This window comes from Lontra canadensis, unplaced genomic scaffold (genome assembly GCF_010015895.1).
Source record: "Lontra canadensis isolate GAN:19392208 unplaced genomic scaffold, GSC_riverotter_1.0 scaffold135, whole genome shotgun sequence".
NCBI lineage: Eukaryota > Metazoa > Chordata > Mammalia > Carnivora > Mustelidae > Lontra > Lontra canadensis.
Genome location: NW_022631129.1, coordinates 2,555,675 through 2,571,609, shown reverse-complemented (window position 1 = coordinate 2,571,609; position 15,935 = coordinate 2,555,675). Strand labels below are relative to the sequence as shown.

Genomic DNA, 15,935 nt, shown 5'->3' with positions numbered 1-15,935 from the left:
TGTATGTATGTGTGTAGTTACAAACACTATTTATAGTATAGCTATTATATTAACTTCATCGCAGTGTCTACAAAGTTGTGGATCCCAGTCTTGGTGCCAAATGCATATAAAAAGCTCAAAAGCTATTATGACTATACCATGCAAATTTATATCCAGAAAACCTTGGTAAGCAGACTGCAACTCTTCTGAGCCCCATGGGGTCTCTGCCTTTGATGTTGGGTACCTCAACTATGCATCAAAAAATGTTTTGAATCATTTTTCTCCCAGAAAGAATTAATGCCACAGTTCTGAAAAGTATAAATTGTACACTTAAATCGGTCACTGACAGTTTTGTCCATGTTCATTTGCATTTTGGGGTCCCTCTTCTGCATGTGGAGCTCACTCCTTGAATCACTAGATACAAAAAAATATACCTGAAGTATTGAAAGGGATAAGGTCTTCACAAACATCTTTTTTTTTTTTTCTTTAACATGTTAACAATGATAAGGCCACTTACAAGGTTTTTCCCAATCTCTTTTAACTTTTAGGATCCCTCATTGTTACCCATGGAAAAAATTAAAAAAAAAATGTCAGAGAAAAGCCCAAGACCAAGAAATCACTGGCTAATCTCCAGATAAAAAATAAAACCAGAGAGGAGCAGGTGGAAGAAGATGTTGAAGAAAGCTCGGAATGAAGGAGGGGAAAGGGTATAAAACTGGGCATTGCTTCTAGCATGAGATGTTGTGGGTTGTATTTTACCTGACATTGGGTCTTGAACTGTGACAGACTCCCACAAATTAAAGGTTGTCATGGCCGCCAAAGAAAAATCAAGTAGTGGTCAGCTTACGGTGATAGCCCACACCACGTGCATACTCAGGGAAGGTGGTGACTCTATCTACCCAGAGAAAACTGGTGCCAGCTAATAGAGTACTGGAAGAGATTTTGGTCATTGGTTTAGGACAGAACAAAGAGGGTGAGGCATATGTGGCATGTTGGGATAAAGTATTAATTTAGCAGTTCTTTCCTGAATATTTTTTTTTCCCTCCAAATGCTTAACTTCACTGTGACATCTTTTTGCACAACTGTAGTCATTTCAGTTTATGGAGGCCTGTGATAGAAATATTGTTTACAAAAAATATATCATCTTTTTTTTCTTTAGAAAGATCTCGTCTAAATAGTAAGTTAAGGTTGCGTCTATGAAACCGGTGCACCTTGTCTTGTTTCTACGAGCTTTAAAAAGTCCAAATACTTGATGAGGCTATGGATCAGAAGGAACCAAAAGTGACTGTGTTTGTTCTCAGGTTGCTCTCCTTTGCCTCAAGAGAACGGTCATGGGTCACTGGGTGATGCGTGGTGTGTACTGGTCATGTTCCTGCAGCATCCTAGTTAGACTAGGAGTAGTTCGATGTACTTATGAAATATGTCATAAGAAATAAAGGTGTGAAGATGTTTTGTGGTTTCTGAAATTGAACAGTAGAAGTGTTTTAAGCCTCAATCTTAATTCTAGGTAACAGAAGTAGTTACATCACGTAAAGGAAAATATGACATCGCATGCTGCCATGATAGCAAGCATTAAGAAAGGAAATTTTGGTAAATATACATATATATGCATATTATGCAAATATATTTTCTATCAACATACAATGTTATAAGAGTGATTGATAACGTAAAGACAAGGGGGAAAATCATCCTAGATGGTTTTACCTTAGAGTAACAAATAACCTGAGACGTCTATGCTTTCTGTTAGATATCAGGCCTAGAAATCCATACGAGATGTGGAGCACATTTTCAGTGATTGAAATGTCAACTAAACATTGCCAAAACATGCCACTGTGTTCCTGCATGACAGGTAAGCTGGATCCACTCCAAGTAAACAAAAGAATACACTGTACATCAGAGTACTTACAATAAGATGCCATCCATTTCCGATGGGTTTTCAAAAGATGGGCATTCAGACATCAGCTTGGGATCTATCTGTGTTTAAGACAACAGGTGAGCACACACCTGTGGCCCACTTCATCCACTAAACCAGTACAGAAAAAGTATGCCCGATGAAAGTAAACCCCATCACCAAATAAGCTGAAAAGCTTTCACTTAGTAAACAAAGGATATGAAGTGTGTGACTCATTTTAACCTAGCAATATCACTGTATGAGTTTTTGAAGTTTAACTAAGAGTTTCTTTCTGATTTTTAAACTAAAACATCTAACTTATGATAATAAAAGACACATTTTGGGATGATATTGTGTTTCACGCCCTCATTCTCAAGGCATAATATTTAGACGATGCTTGTCCCTTTCAATTAAAAAAGAAAAAACTATGACTTTCTTTAATATGCATCCTGTGTTAAATTGTCCATAGCTGCAAAATGTATATATGTATGTGTATTTGTTTGGCATACACGTGGGTACTCATACCCATGTGTATAAACATAAACACATACATCCTCATATACACGTGTATTTTATATATATGCTGAGAAAGTTCACATATATATACAATTGCGTATGTATATATGTGTGTCTGCGTGTGTGTGTCTGTGTGTGTGTACAGGTATAAAAACTTGACAGGCAGAGTAATATTTCACTCAGTGTTAAATGAAGTCTTTGAAAAATCAAGTACAGTCACTCAGTTAACATAGTACAGCCAGTAAACTAAGTTGAAAAGAGAAAAAGTGAATGGAAACACGATCCTGGACCATCTGTCTATGGCATTCACATCGGTTAGATCAGGGATTTTAATTTTGAGCTGTGAAGACCTCCTCCGTAGATGGGTCTTCTTGTGCGGGATGCTTCTGTCCCCCATGTGTCGCCCATGCCCTTCCCTAGGCATGCTCTGTTTCCTGTACTGGATTCCTGAGTTGTCAAAGGGTCTTGCTGAATTTCTTGTATCACCAACACCGCCCGTGACCTCATTCATTTCATTGTGAACCTCCAGCGATGTTAACAGAATACTTCCATGAGCATCCACCTAATTGAAGAAAATACACATCGTTAAGACAGCTAGCATGCCAGTAAATCTAATTTTCATATACAAACCCAGCAAGACTTATACCATGCAATCATGTCACATACATTATGAGAAATTGCACATCTGTCAAACCCAGCACTGTTTTCATGGAAAACGTCATTTTGAAGGCTTAACTACAGTTTAGAGATTTTATTTCCTTGATTTAAAAATTCTCACATAGGAGATTAGATTAAATAAAGGGGGCTTTTTAAATTGAAATTTCCTATTATGGATACAAATTCTTACTAAAGACAAAAAGTACAAATTCTTTTTAAGATGTTAACTTAGGTGTCTTCACCATTTTTCATAACTGGACACTGGATGGAAACTATACTTTCTCAATCTTCTTTAGAAGTCAGCTTGTCCCCTTTTCTGACTATACAAAAATACTCACATTACTGTGGAGAAACAAGCAAATATTCCTATGATGAATGGACACTCCTGATGACTTTGATGGGGGGTAGATACAGACTCCTACCCAAGTATGATCTCCTTACCCAATCCTGGTCCTGGCAGGAGGCCTCTTTTTTAAGAGTTATATTTATGATAGACTAAAGTCCCCACCCCCCAAGCTCACATTGGAGCCAAACTTAAACATTTTATTCTGTGGCAGATAAAGCTTCAGACTTTTCATGATGATGTCAATGGTCCATTTGTTTATTTGTTGGTCTGCCATGAAATTTCCACAGAGCATACCTGAGGCTAGGGGTCCTCAATGGGGTCCTTTCTAAAGGGTCTGTCATCCCCTCTCTGAGCAATGCCAATCCGTCTCAGGGGCACGTGGCCCATTCCATAGTCCCCTCGGTCTCACAGCTCTCCAGCATGCTTTATGTTCCCCCAGCTGTCTTCATTCCTTTGCTAGAGGGCCATCTTCCTTGTCCTATCTCTGTCTGTGTAAGCCCTACCCTTTCTTCTAGAACTAGATTAAGTGTCTTTGGTTTCTTCCATGGAACTTTCACTAAATTAATTATTGTGTGGAACAATAATGTATTAGTACATATTAATTTGCACATTCCCATCTTCTGTATACTTTTTAGTTTCATTAAAGGCATTGTGCTAGATATGGAGGAGGTGAGGTATGGAGAGACGATTCCCAACTAAGAAGAGGCAGGTGCCTATGCAGACTTCCAAGCAGTACCAAGACCACAGGTGGGGTGACTTCCAGACACCAAGTAGCCCAGACACAGGAAAGGCTGCAAACCTTTGGGGGCCACTCAGGCTCAGGCACAAAGGCACCAACACTGACTCTGAGATGTCTAACACATGATTTGGAGTACCATTCAATCATGCTTGGGAAAGGAGAGGTGTGGTCATCAGGATGTCACCCCTTACTCCCCAGACCTGTGAGTATGTTCTTTATGGGCAAAAGGGACATTGTAAACATATTTAACCTTATAAACCTTACAATAGGGAGGTTAGCCTGGATTATTCATATGGGCCTAATCTAATCACACGAGCCCTCAAAAGTATAGGGTATTCTCCAGCTGGAAGCAAGAGAGAAAGAGAGATGTGGCAGAAGGAGAGAGCAGAGGGATTTGCGGTGAGAAACAGTGGATTCTCTATTGATAGAGGGCACTGCAGATAAAGCATAGGAAGAAAGGGGGCAGCCTCCAGGAGCAAAGACTGGCTGGGTGCTTTTTAAAATGGCTACATTTGTGGTAATTTGCTATGATAGCAATCAAAACTACCACAGGAGGAGAGAGGGAAGATTTCAGAGGAGAAATGCATTTGAGTTGGGCCTCAAAGAATGAGTAGACATTTTCCAGCAAAAAGCAGAAAAAAACCATCACAAGCAAAGGCCTGAAAAATGACAGAAGTATTTTGAGAAAGGCAAACCAGCTGAGTGGGACTTTGGAGAGAATGGGTCCTGGCACATGCTAAGCTCACAGTTGACAGGATGGTAGTCATTCTTATCACTGTCATTACCATCTTCCCAACATTTTATAATAAGAAAATACTCCCCCTGATGAATAGGAATGCACATTAGAGTCAAGCCAGTAGGGGTTTCTGTATATTGCATCAAAGAATTTCAACTTTATGTTCCAGGTAGTAAAAAGCAACAGTGATTTCTAGGTAGAAAAGTGACATTCTTCTGAAGTACAGTAAGGAGAGGGACCCCTGTTGGAGTGCACCGCACTCCTTCTGTTTCCTTTAGTGCAGTCTAAAGGAGAAATGCCAAGAGGCTGTGAGCAAGGCTCCTCTCCCATCACTGCAGCAAATCCCAGCACTCCCAGCATGTGCTGTGTCCACACAGCAGTGGTGCTCCACAATCACCACTCTCTTCTGTCTCTTCTCAGTGAAGAGAGGGGTGGAGAGAGAGTTGCCTGCTGTCCTGCTCCCACTTGGCCTTTTGGCCTTTCCTGAGCTCTCTGCAGAAACACTCATACCACCCGTGCAGGGTGCAAGGGGACAGGGTAGCAGCAGCAGGCACACATGAGCCTGGGCTGTACTGAGTTCTCCTCCATGATGCTGCCTCTGAACTGTAGGGCCAGCAGCACCATAGTGGGGAGGGGCCCTGAAGACCTATGGTCTCCTTAGAATGGAGGACAGCCAGCCTGGGGGTGCTGGGAAATGCAAATGGACCAAGAAAACACCCAGATAATGGGGAGAAGGCCCTTCATGGAGACCCATTCTTGGGGGTAGGGACAGAGCTTTGACAGTTCTGTCAGAAGCATTAGAGTTCTGCTTTTTGCTTTTGTTTTTTAATCCAGTAGAGGGAAAAATTCGAACGGGGCTTATATCTAAAAAGTACCAGGAATGTTAGACCTTTGTAAGAATTTGGAACATGTGTTCCATGTCTGTTCTTTTTGTTATCTTGCCCTGAAATGGTTAGCATTAATACCCTTACCAAAAAAAGAAAGAAAAAAAAAGTCATTGAAACCTCCAGTGGTTTGGGAGATAGTCACTCACTGTAAGAAGAGGCTGTGGAAGGAGAAGTCTGAGACACACATTAAGGTGTGGCTGAAAGGGAGGGGCAACAAAGGAAAAGCCAGCAAAGGAGTGGGCACAAGACAAGCATGTCCTCTGTGGAAGTAGTCACTCTCCCTAAGAAAGGGGTGATTTGAACCTGCTTTCAAAGCTATGGGTAGCTAGCTGCTAAGACAGCAGAGAGGAGAGCGCCATGGGGTTAGCTGAGCTGGCCTTTATACAAAGGAAAATTAAAACCAGTGTTCTAGAGGAGAGAAGCCTCTTAGTAGCCTCTTCTCTCTCTTTAGTACCTTCCACCGTGCTTTATGCCACACAGGAGAGAACAGGATGGTGAATGAGCTGTCTGACTCACTTGGACATCTTTTCCTTGAGAGAGAGTCAATCAGTGTATTTTAGTACTGCAATGAGTAGGTGTGATACCCTACAAAATATGTTTTTGAATTATGACAAGAAATATATTAACTTATCACTTATGGAGATTTTACAAACGGAGATCACTTATCAGATTGGCTCAATTAGACCTTATTTAACTGACCAATAATTTAAATAGACTTTTTTAAATAGTAAGCTGATATATTTAAAACAAAATTTATCTAAATTTGCGTCAGAAAATAATCAAAGGTGGAAGATGCTTGCTTGGTTTTTTTTTTGTCATATGAAATGTATACTTTCCAATAATAATAAATGATTTAATATATATTAATTTGAACCTCAGAGGACTGAAATTATTTTACTAAAGGTAGAAAAAAAAGAAAACACCAATTAACTCTAAAAAACGTTCTCTCCATTTTATGTAATATTTCAAATACAACAAAACCATGAGACAAAAAGCCTAGTGGTCCACTTAGGAAGGTGGATACCTCACTGGAGACATGCACACAAGAGGTCCAGACTCTTGGGATTTTTCATGTAAAAAACTACTATATATCTTCTTCGTACCATGCCTTGTGTGAGGTGAGAGACCCTAACAGGTGAATAAGAAAAGATCCTTACTCTTAAGGGGTCTAACAGGTGAGAGTTTCAAGTAATCAACAAGCATATTAAAAAAAAAATACTGCATAATGAAACTTAAACACATTTTTAAATACAGGCCAGCAATACAATCTCTTTTTTTAGTTATAAACATGCCATATGAAAGGCTCCTTCTATCAAAATCTAGGAGATTATAATGACTTTGTAGAATGAAATACTAAATGAGAAGTCTCTTTTTAAAGGGAGAGGAATATTTTATGAGAGACTAATTCTGATCAGTGTCAATGGTTCTAATGATTTAGCTTCAACTGGCTTTAAAAAGTTGTGTTTGAGAACTGTCCCTTCTCTTCCCATTAGAAAAGTGAAAAAAACACACCACATCAACAGAACATTGTATTCCGATGATGAATACCATGGACTCATTCAGCATCATGAGTCCATGATGGCTCATTCATGGACACACATTCCATGACCATTTATCATATCTGACCCACAGTGTGCATATTCTGGTAGTTGCCAAGAATCAAATGCTGTTTAGCAGAGAGAGCATGGTATAGGTGTGAAGTGTAACATGCCATTTCCTAAGTGTGGAGCTTGTGCTGTGGAAGTTAGGAGAACAGAGACAAAACCAACTATTTGAAGAAGGGAGTGACAGAGGCAGAATGGAAAAGTAGTAGAAAAAAAATATCCAGGGAATGTCATGGAGAAGAGCATCTGACTGAGGTCTTGAAGGAGGCTAAGCTGGGGATGAAGAAGAAAGGGATTCTGGAAAGAGAGAATCCAAGGCAAAGAGATGATAATGTACACAGTGGTTTTGGGAAGCACACAGGAAGAATGGAGAAAACACAAGAAGTAAGGTCAACTGAATGCTGAGTTGGTTTTTCAAGACTTAATGACAAATTTGTTTGAATCAATATCCTGTCTTCTCAAGTCCCTTATGGCCTGTGCTGTGCATTTGGGAAAGGACTCCGTGAGGGCAGAGATCTAAGTGTGTGCCCTTGATTCTAGTGAAGGAAACCTACCTTGAGAGAAGCCAAACCCAATATCATTAATAATTGACAGAAGCGGAGGGCTCTTGGGTGCTTTGGACATTTATGGCTACCTTGCAGCTGTTTCGGGACACAGCTTGTGTGAGGTAGGTCTCAAGCACCAACACTATTTTCCACGATTTCTACTTCAGAGTGGGTGAACACTTGTAATGGAAACAAAACAATAATCTTGAAAGGAACTTGAACGTATATTGGATAATAAGAGCTTAGTGTAAATTAGTTTGGATGCTTTTGACTTATAGTTTTACATTTACATAGTTTTCATTTAAAAGTGAAGCAATGTGTAGAAAATTTCCAACAACATTATGAGAAGATTTTCTTTTCCCCAAGGGAATTAAAGGAGTTATTAAAATGTGTTAAATCTTAGAAACTAAACATTTTAAACAAATATGTCCCCAAAAGATGCTAATCTTTTTCTATCAGCTAAAATTTAATTCTTAAAACAGATGGAAGTGGTGTTGGTGAAACACAAGACTGAAATGCCCTGTAGAGGATGACAGATGATGACTTGCATCTCTTAAATACTTTAAATATTAAATATGAATACTTCATATTTTGAAGAGTCTGTCTCATATCTACTGTAATTATAATCAATGAGTTTAATATAGCTTTTCTTCCTGTTCTATAACCTGGGCAGGCACAAATAGAAAACATCTCATGCAGAATATATCACAAAGGGGTTTTCATTTTTTTTCTAGAATCTCTCACCAGATTAGCACTTTATTGATACTCATTCTCTAGCTGATCTTATTTTTTAGTAAGAGGAATGATGTCAAGTCTGCAGCTCTGATATGTTGGAAGGAATTATGACTTTCTGACACTTCATGAAGTTCCAATACCAATTGGTCAACTTGAAAAATATCAAAAGGTAGTAACCATAATACATGCATCACAATCAAAGACTAATTCTTGAATATAGAAACAATTCAGGAAAGCAAAGAGGTTATGCACACATAAATTAAGGGCATGATTTACATTGTACCACTGGTCTAAGGATAAACTAAGTGAATACGAGAACAGTTTGAGCATTCATGAATCAACCACTAAGTTAAAATTGCGTACAACCACTGAATATAAGGAAAATCTACCTAAGGTTTTATAGGAAGGTCAATAACACCATCATCCCAAAGACAGTCACTGGTGGCACAGATCCCTCTTGGTGACCTGCAGAGCCCCTAAGGGAACCACCCTGACATCCCTTATGGGACAGGAAATATGACCTCAGAAAGAAAATGGCAGTGCAAATCCCTGTGGTCAGTCCAGTGTCCTCTTTCAGTCCAAGGACAGGTGCAGCCCTCTGAGGGCCAGGGCTTCTATCTATAACACAGATGGACTTCCCTGAGGCTGTTGATGGCCACTCTAACAAACAACCCTGAAAAATATCACTGAAAGTGAATGAATGAATAATTATAATTACAAATTCTTGAAGGTGTTGGCCAGGTGCATAGTGCCATTTATTTTTTGCATGAAGTTTGTGATTCTTTTCTCACTTTCTCTTAACTCATCCACTTTACATGATATAAGCTTTTGGGGGGATTCACTTCCATCTGAAAATTATCATTAAAGTCTTAGATGTGGGTCAGCAGTAATTTTTAATCCTTATTTTTAAGAATATCAAATATGAGTTTAAAACTATTATCTGTAAATTTGCATATCAAATTCAGACCTTAGCTGCTGATCTATAGTTATAGATTTTTCAAATATGAACATATAAAGGCTTTAACAACGCTGCTGGGAAAACACAGAAACAAATTTTTAGGAAAACAATAAAAATGGCCTTGGGAATAAAATATAATTTTTCTCTGCATCTGATTTACCATACAATATCTGATGTAAAATATTTTTCACATTCTGCTACTTTTCTCTGTGCATGTTAGAGGTGTTTCTGCTTTTGCTTTAAATTTTAAGCTTCATACTCAAGGTACCACAATAATTTGGCTGTCTAAACCATCTCATTTAGAAGAAAGGAAACAAATTTACAATCTGTTTAAATTATGAGGGAATTTGGAAAAACAGCATTGTATGTGTATGTGTGTCTGTATATCGGTGTGATGGAAACAATAATGATGTGATGAATTCCAGTTTCCTTGGAAACAGCATGACCAAAGCATATTGTGTATTCATAGTAGGATGCAGACTTATTTAGCAACATAACAGTGTGCTACTAAGTATATTTTCCAGTAAGAAATTCAGGATAATTTTGCCTTTGGAAGCCTGATTTTTCTCACAGATCCTGGGTTTCTCTGACCAACTCTATTTATGTTTTGCTGAAAGGATGGGAGCCATTTACATTTATTTAACTGCCTGCATTCATTCATGAGTGTTTGTGAACCTATTCTGGGCCACCAGTGGTCTACGGACACAGTGAATGCTCTAAAGGAGCTTCTGCATTCCTCTAAGGAACAGACCCATGACATGCACTAAGACACTAAGAGCATGGGAAAAAGCAAGGAAAGACCAAGGCTTGAGAAATAAGTAAGTTTAGCAAGAAGAATTAAGTCATAAAGACATGTAGGAGCAACTGCAGCACGTACATAGGGAGAAATACATTTTTGATAACTTGATGGGGTGCAAGAGGTAAAATGATAAAGAAAAACATACATAGAAACTATAACATGCTTTCATTAAAGTACTGTTTATAATTCCAATGACATATTGTTTTTATTTAAAAAAGGAATGACATGAAATTGCAAAACTACTTTGTAACCAGAAGGATGTAAGGATGCTAGGCTGGAGGGGGTGAACCTAATTTATGGTCTCTTTTGGAGTGTACAGCCCAAGGGCTTCCTAAAACAATGCACCATCCTTGGCTACTGTTATCTGTGCCAGGCTCTGACTTTTGTGAACACACTTGCCAAGAGCCCTTGAACAGAGCACTGCTCCTCCCTCGCACTAAGGACCTTGGACTAGGGGACTATGCCAGATAGTGGGTAGATGAGAGAGGGGTCTGCCCTCTCAAAAAGAACAGTGACATGTTGGACAATATCATTTGTAATTTTATCACTAAAAGAATATTGCAACATTTTGGAACATGTTTTTGCCTGTCAAGTTCAGAGCCAACATCTCACATGGTATTCACATGTTCTGTTCTTTTCAGAGGAAACTGGAAGCTTGTGGCTTCTCCAGTTTCTGTACTAATTTTGGTTTTATCTAAAACTTGGTGACTTTCAGGAGGCCACACTGCAGGTTATGACCAAAAGCCCAAACAACTCCCACTTAAAGATCAGGTAAGTAACTTCGGTGACTGATGAGTGGTAGGGGGCAGAGTGGGTCTGTGAAAGACATGGGGGTGAGTGGTCAGGCTGGTGGAGGGCCTACCCGGTTGCTTTCACTCTTGGAACGGTCATTCTTTGCCTTGGCTGTCTTTTCTGCAAGCTTCTTCTGCCTTTGTGGGCCTCTTCCAAAGAAAATGTAGTTGACAAAGGCATACTCCAGAAGGGCCAGAAACACAAAGACAAAGCAGCCCATGAGGTACATGTCAATGGCTTTGACGTAGGGAATTTTGGGCAATGTCTCCCGAAGGTGAGTGTTGATGGTTGTCATCGTCAGCACGGTTGTGATCCCTACAAAAGAAACAGAAGGGTGAGAGGCTGCAGCTTTGCAGTTCCATTCCTCATGTTTCACTTTTATATTTTCTCAAACAGCTCTAAATAGTTGGAGATAGTAGACTGAATATTATTAGGTGATCAGAAGGCAACAGAGCCTGAAACATGTATGGGCAGCAGGTCACAGCTCAGGTCAGGAAGCTGACATCTCTGTTCCCTGTGGGGCACCACTCCATGGCACCTGGCTCAGAGAGAGAATGGAGAAAACTGAGGAGAATGTGCTTTTCAAGAAAGTTGGAAGAAATGAAAATGATCCCAGAAATTAATATAAAGCACAGTGTGTCTGGATGAGAAGCTTCCAAGAAGAATGAATCTATGAAGACTCTAAGAGGGTCATCTATGGCCATTAGTGAGGGCTCAGTGAGTCTGCTCATCAGAAGAAAACAATTCTTACCACAGTGCTCTATGAAAAAGGGGAATGAGGCAATGATTTTTAAAATTGAGGGCGGACATGATTTAGTCCTGAGCTCAAAAAGAAAGGAGAATTTCAGGGAAGTTACCAAGGACAGATGATCTCACAGAGTCCTTTCCCTCCTCAACTAAGAGTCTATACAAGTTTTTCAGAACATGCATGATGAAGGGCTAACAATTTTATTCAAACCATAAAATCTTGCCATACTCCAGGGGAATAGACTAGATACCTCCCAACTTTTTTTAAAATGTCATAATGTTGAGTTCTCTAGATAGTAGTATATGAATGCTTTCTGTTTCCATAACAGAGCTAAGTCCAGTCTCTAAAAACATGTAAGGACCATATTTTGCAATTATACCATAGCAATGGACTTTTTTTTTTTTCAATACAAATATCCCATATTGGATAATTCAAAGCCACAGAGAGGAGGGGACATGGCAGTGACATGACTAGAGTTTGATGAACTGAGTGAAGTCACACATGCAGGAAAGATATGGATTGCTCACTTCTTGGTGGATAGTAAATATTACAACAGACTTGCTCTCTCTTAAAATATTAAGAAGTTTCAAGGAAGCAAGACCATTCCAAAGGGTCATCTCTTTTCTAGCTGTTCAGCTGGTGCACTGAATGCAATCATCCCCGTGTCTTCTAGGACCCAGTGGAGAGAAACACTTCCTCCTCATTGCTATGTCAGGTCTTCCCTCAAAAAGGAGACTTCTGAAAGTGAGAGCTTTAGCCATGGTCCCTCAGTCACAGCAACCTGAAAAATATGATGTCACTGAGGCCAGGGGACAGGGCAGGACAGAGAGGTCAGTGTTCCCAAGATATAGGGCAGAGCTCAGACAGCTTCTACATATAATTCCACCAAAGGCACTTCTCTAAGGCCCCAGATCCCACCCAACTCTCCAGTGAGGGTTTGTATTTATAAAGCATCTTAGTTTGATGTCCTCCAGATTCCCAGCCCATCGTTGGAGGTAAGCATCCTTAGACTGTGTGTCTCACAGAGACAACCTCCAGACCACAGATCTCTACTTGCTCAGACCATCTGGAGGGCAAGGAATAAAGCCCAGTCTTCTGTCACTAGCACATGCTTTCCTTCCACCCACATCTAAACGCTATGAAAAGTAGAGGAAGGAATTGAGGCACTGAGAAACTATTTTTGTGTGTACTGCAAACTATGAGAGCTTATGGAATATATGGAAATCGAATACGTCAGAATATTTTAAGGTTCCCCTTTAAAGTCACATTCATGTGCACCTGGGGACTTTTAAAATTTGAAAAATGGCAATGGGATGATGACAGTTTACAAATAAATATGAAACCATGCAAACTGTCCAAAATTAGATGTTTTCACCATTATTCAAAAATTTTGTAATTTTGCTGTCACAACTTTTTTCCCTTCCAAACGTATTTGGAAAACATGAATGCTTTGGTTCTCTCCAGTTGGCTCTTGTGGCTTTCTAGTTGACTATTTTGAGTGGACATGCATGACACAGGCTTTAGTGGGTGTCCTGGGAAATGGGCTGAAAGAACACAGGGATAGGAAGAGCCAGCACACGTCACAGGCACTCAGCCTGGGAAAAGCAGCCCTGAGGAAAACGGGACAGCAACCTGGCTCAGGCACCTAAACTCAGGCTCGAGGAGTCTCTTAATAGTATGGTTTTGGGATGAGTGCTCTGTTTGGGCTCATATTAGCTCTTAGTTTAAAAGGCCAGTGAATTTATTAATTCTTTGTATAATTTTGCTTTCTATCTAGATATTGTGGGTGGTGGTGGACAATAATGATTCATAGACTTGGATGGTCCAGCCACAGGGCCCAGGCCAAAAGCTTAGCTCTGTCGCTTCCCAGCAGCATGGCCTGAGACTTGATGGGTCCACATCATTGTCTACAGCTGTTGTGAAGTTTAAATGTGATGCCTGAAAACCACTGGTGATATGTTAACAAATGGTAACAACAAATAATGGTATTTATTATTATCATTAAAGAAAGAGAAATTATTCAGGAGCTTCTGGTTTTCTGGCAAGAGACCCACAGCCACAACCTTGCTTTGAACTTCTGCCCTCTAAGGGGACCTATCCAACTGCAGTACAGATGACTGAATGGTGCTTTCCATGTTCTTTGTACACTGATCAAGCTGTTTAGTCCTTCTACTAATTGTTAGTCTCAAATTATTTCTCATTTAGATTATGCTAATAAAATATTATATTTGAAAAACTGCATTATAAAGCTATGAAATAAAAATATAATTTGCATCATTTAATCAAAAGATATTTTATTTCTCTTCTTTGTGATCAAAATCATGTGGACTGAGTTATTTTAGTTTAAATTTTCCCTTTTAAAAGGACCAGTACTATTCACTTCAGGGTTTTGAGGAAGACCATCCAGTTGTTGTTCTTCTTCTTCTTCTTTTTTTTTTTTTTAGATTTTATTTATTTATTTGACAGAGAGACACACAGTGAGAGAAGAGAGAGCACACAAGCAGGGGGAGTGGGAAAGGGAGAAGCAGGCTTCCCATGGAGCAGGGGACCTGATGCGGGGCTCAATCCCAGGATTTTGGGATTATGACCTGAGTCACCCAGGCGCCTTAAGGAAGTCCATCCAAATACCACTGCCTACCTTGCAGCCTGATGACTTGTAACACTAGCAATTCAACAGATCTGCGAGTCAGCCCCTGATCAGTAGAAGCATAAAACTCCGAGGTATACAGAACAGCAGTGCAACACAGCTTTGAAAAGGACCAGAATTTCCCTTCTCAATAGAGAGAACTCCAGACAACTGCATATCCAACAGAGCCGTGAGCCAGAGAGGGCGTTCCGTGGATATCTTTGTTGAACACCCCTCTGCACGGATCTGTAACTCTAAGACTCATTTAGAAATGAGGTACATTTATCATGGTGCAGCCATTCAGGATGCTGATAACAGCACTCAAAACAATTAAAAGGTGAGGTACAAGACGAGACAGGGGGAATGGAACTGCGGGAGGAGGATTTCTCCAATTAAAGTCTCCCAAACCATGGCCATATCTTCTTAAAAAGGCACAGAGCACATTAGCATTTTAAAGATTCTGAGGGATCTCGCAATAATAATAATTAATAATAGTTCTTGCTTTGCTTTTTTTTATTTTTAATCATTGTTTTTTACAATGTAACAGACAAGAACACTCTGTGTGTACTGTCTATTAATACCATAGGAATCACCTGTAGTGGTTAGAGGGGAGAACCCTGGAGTCAGACTAACAGGATTAATGTCATATGACTTTGTACCAGTTACGTAGCTTCTCTGTACCTAATTTTCCTGCTCTGTAAAATGAGAACAATATTGTGCTATGGATGTTCTGCAGAGCAGATAAGGTAACCCCATTAATGGCCTTGCAGAGAACCTGGCACCTGAGTATTTGGCAAATTTCAACTTAATGATTATTGTGTTGTTCTTCAGTGTTCATGACTCTATGCTATACTTTCCTTAAATTATTAGAGGTGACCTTGTGGTATGTCCCAATCCCTGAAGATCTGGGCTCAGAATCCCTGTTCTCCATAGGTAGAAGGTGGGACATAGGGAGTGAGCACGCTGGTATCCTACCCTGAGAGCTGGACCTGTTGGACTGTAGTCTGCTCAGACGCTGTGGCCCTAGGGTCACACTTGCCTTCCAGAGCCCCAGGCCTCAGGTTCATCTTGACACTGGCAAATGCCCATTCACTTCTGCCTCTGTACTCACATCCGCCTCCCAGACTTGTGACATCAGTCAGAACCTGGCACTCTTCCAGTGGTGAAGCCTTAGCAACTCTGGGCAGACCATTCCTTTGTCCTAGCAAAGCCGTAACAGGATGATTTAGGTTTATAATCATAATGCTGTTCTGTTAGAAAAAGTGGAATCTACTTTCACTTACTGTAATGAGGCTGGGTTGACAACAGCTCACTTCAGATAGATTATTTAATATTGTGGAAGACAGTGTCTTACCATTAAGGAGCTATAGAGTGTGT

General features: G+C 39.9%; 1 protein-coding gene across 2 annotated transcripts in view; it reads right to left on the bottom strand.

Moving 5' to 3' along the window:
- Window positions 1–1,019: 1,019 nt before the first annotated feature.
- Window positions 1,020–15,935, bottom strand: part of GABRB3 (gamma-aminobutyric acid type A receptor subunit beta3) — a 220,474-nt gene continuing 205,558 nt past the window's right edge. For both annotated transcript variants that reach the window (XM_032843092.1, XM_032843091.1), the window contains exons 8-9: window positions 11,255–11,499; window positions 1,020–2,948 (exon numbers count right to left, since the gene is read on the bottom strand). In XM_032843092.1, coding sequence (XP_032698983.1) covers window positions 2,607–2,948; window positions 11,255–11,499 — 587 coding nt within the window. In that variant the 3' untranslated portion in view covers window positions 1,020–2,606. The remainder of the gene's footprint in view (window positions 2,949–11,254; window positions 11,500–15,935) is intronic.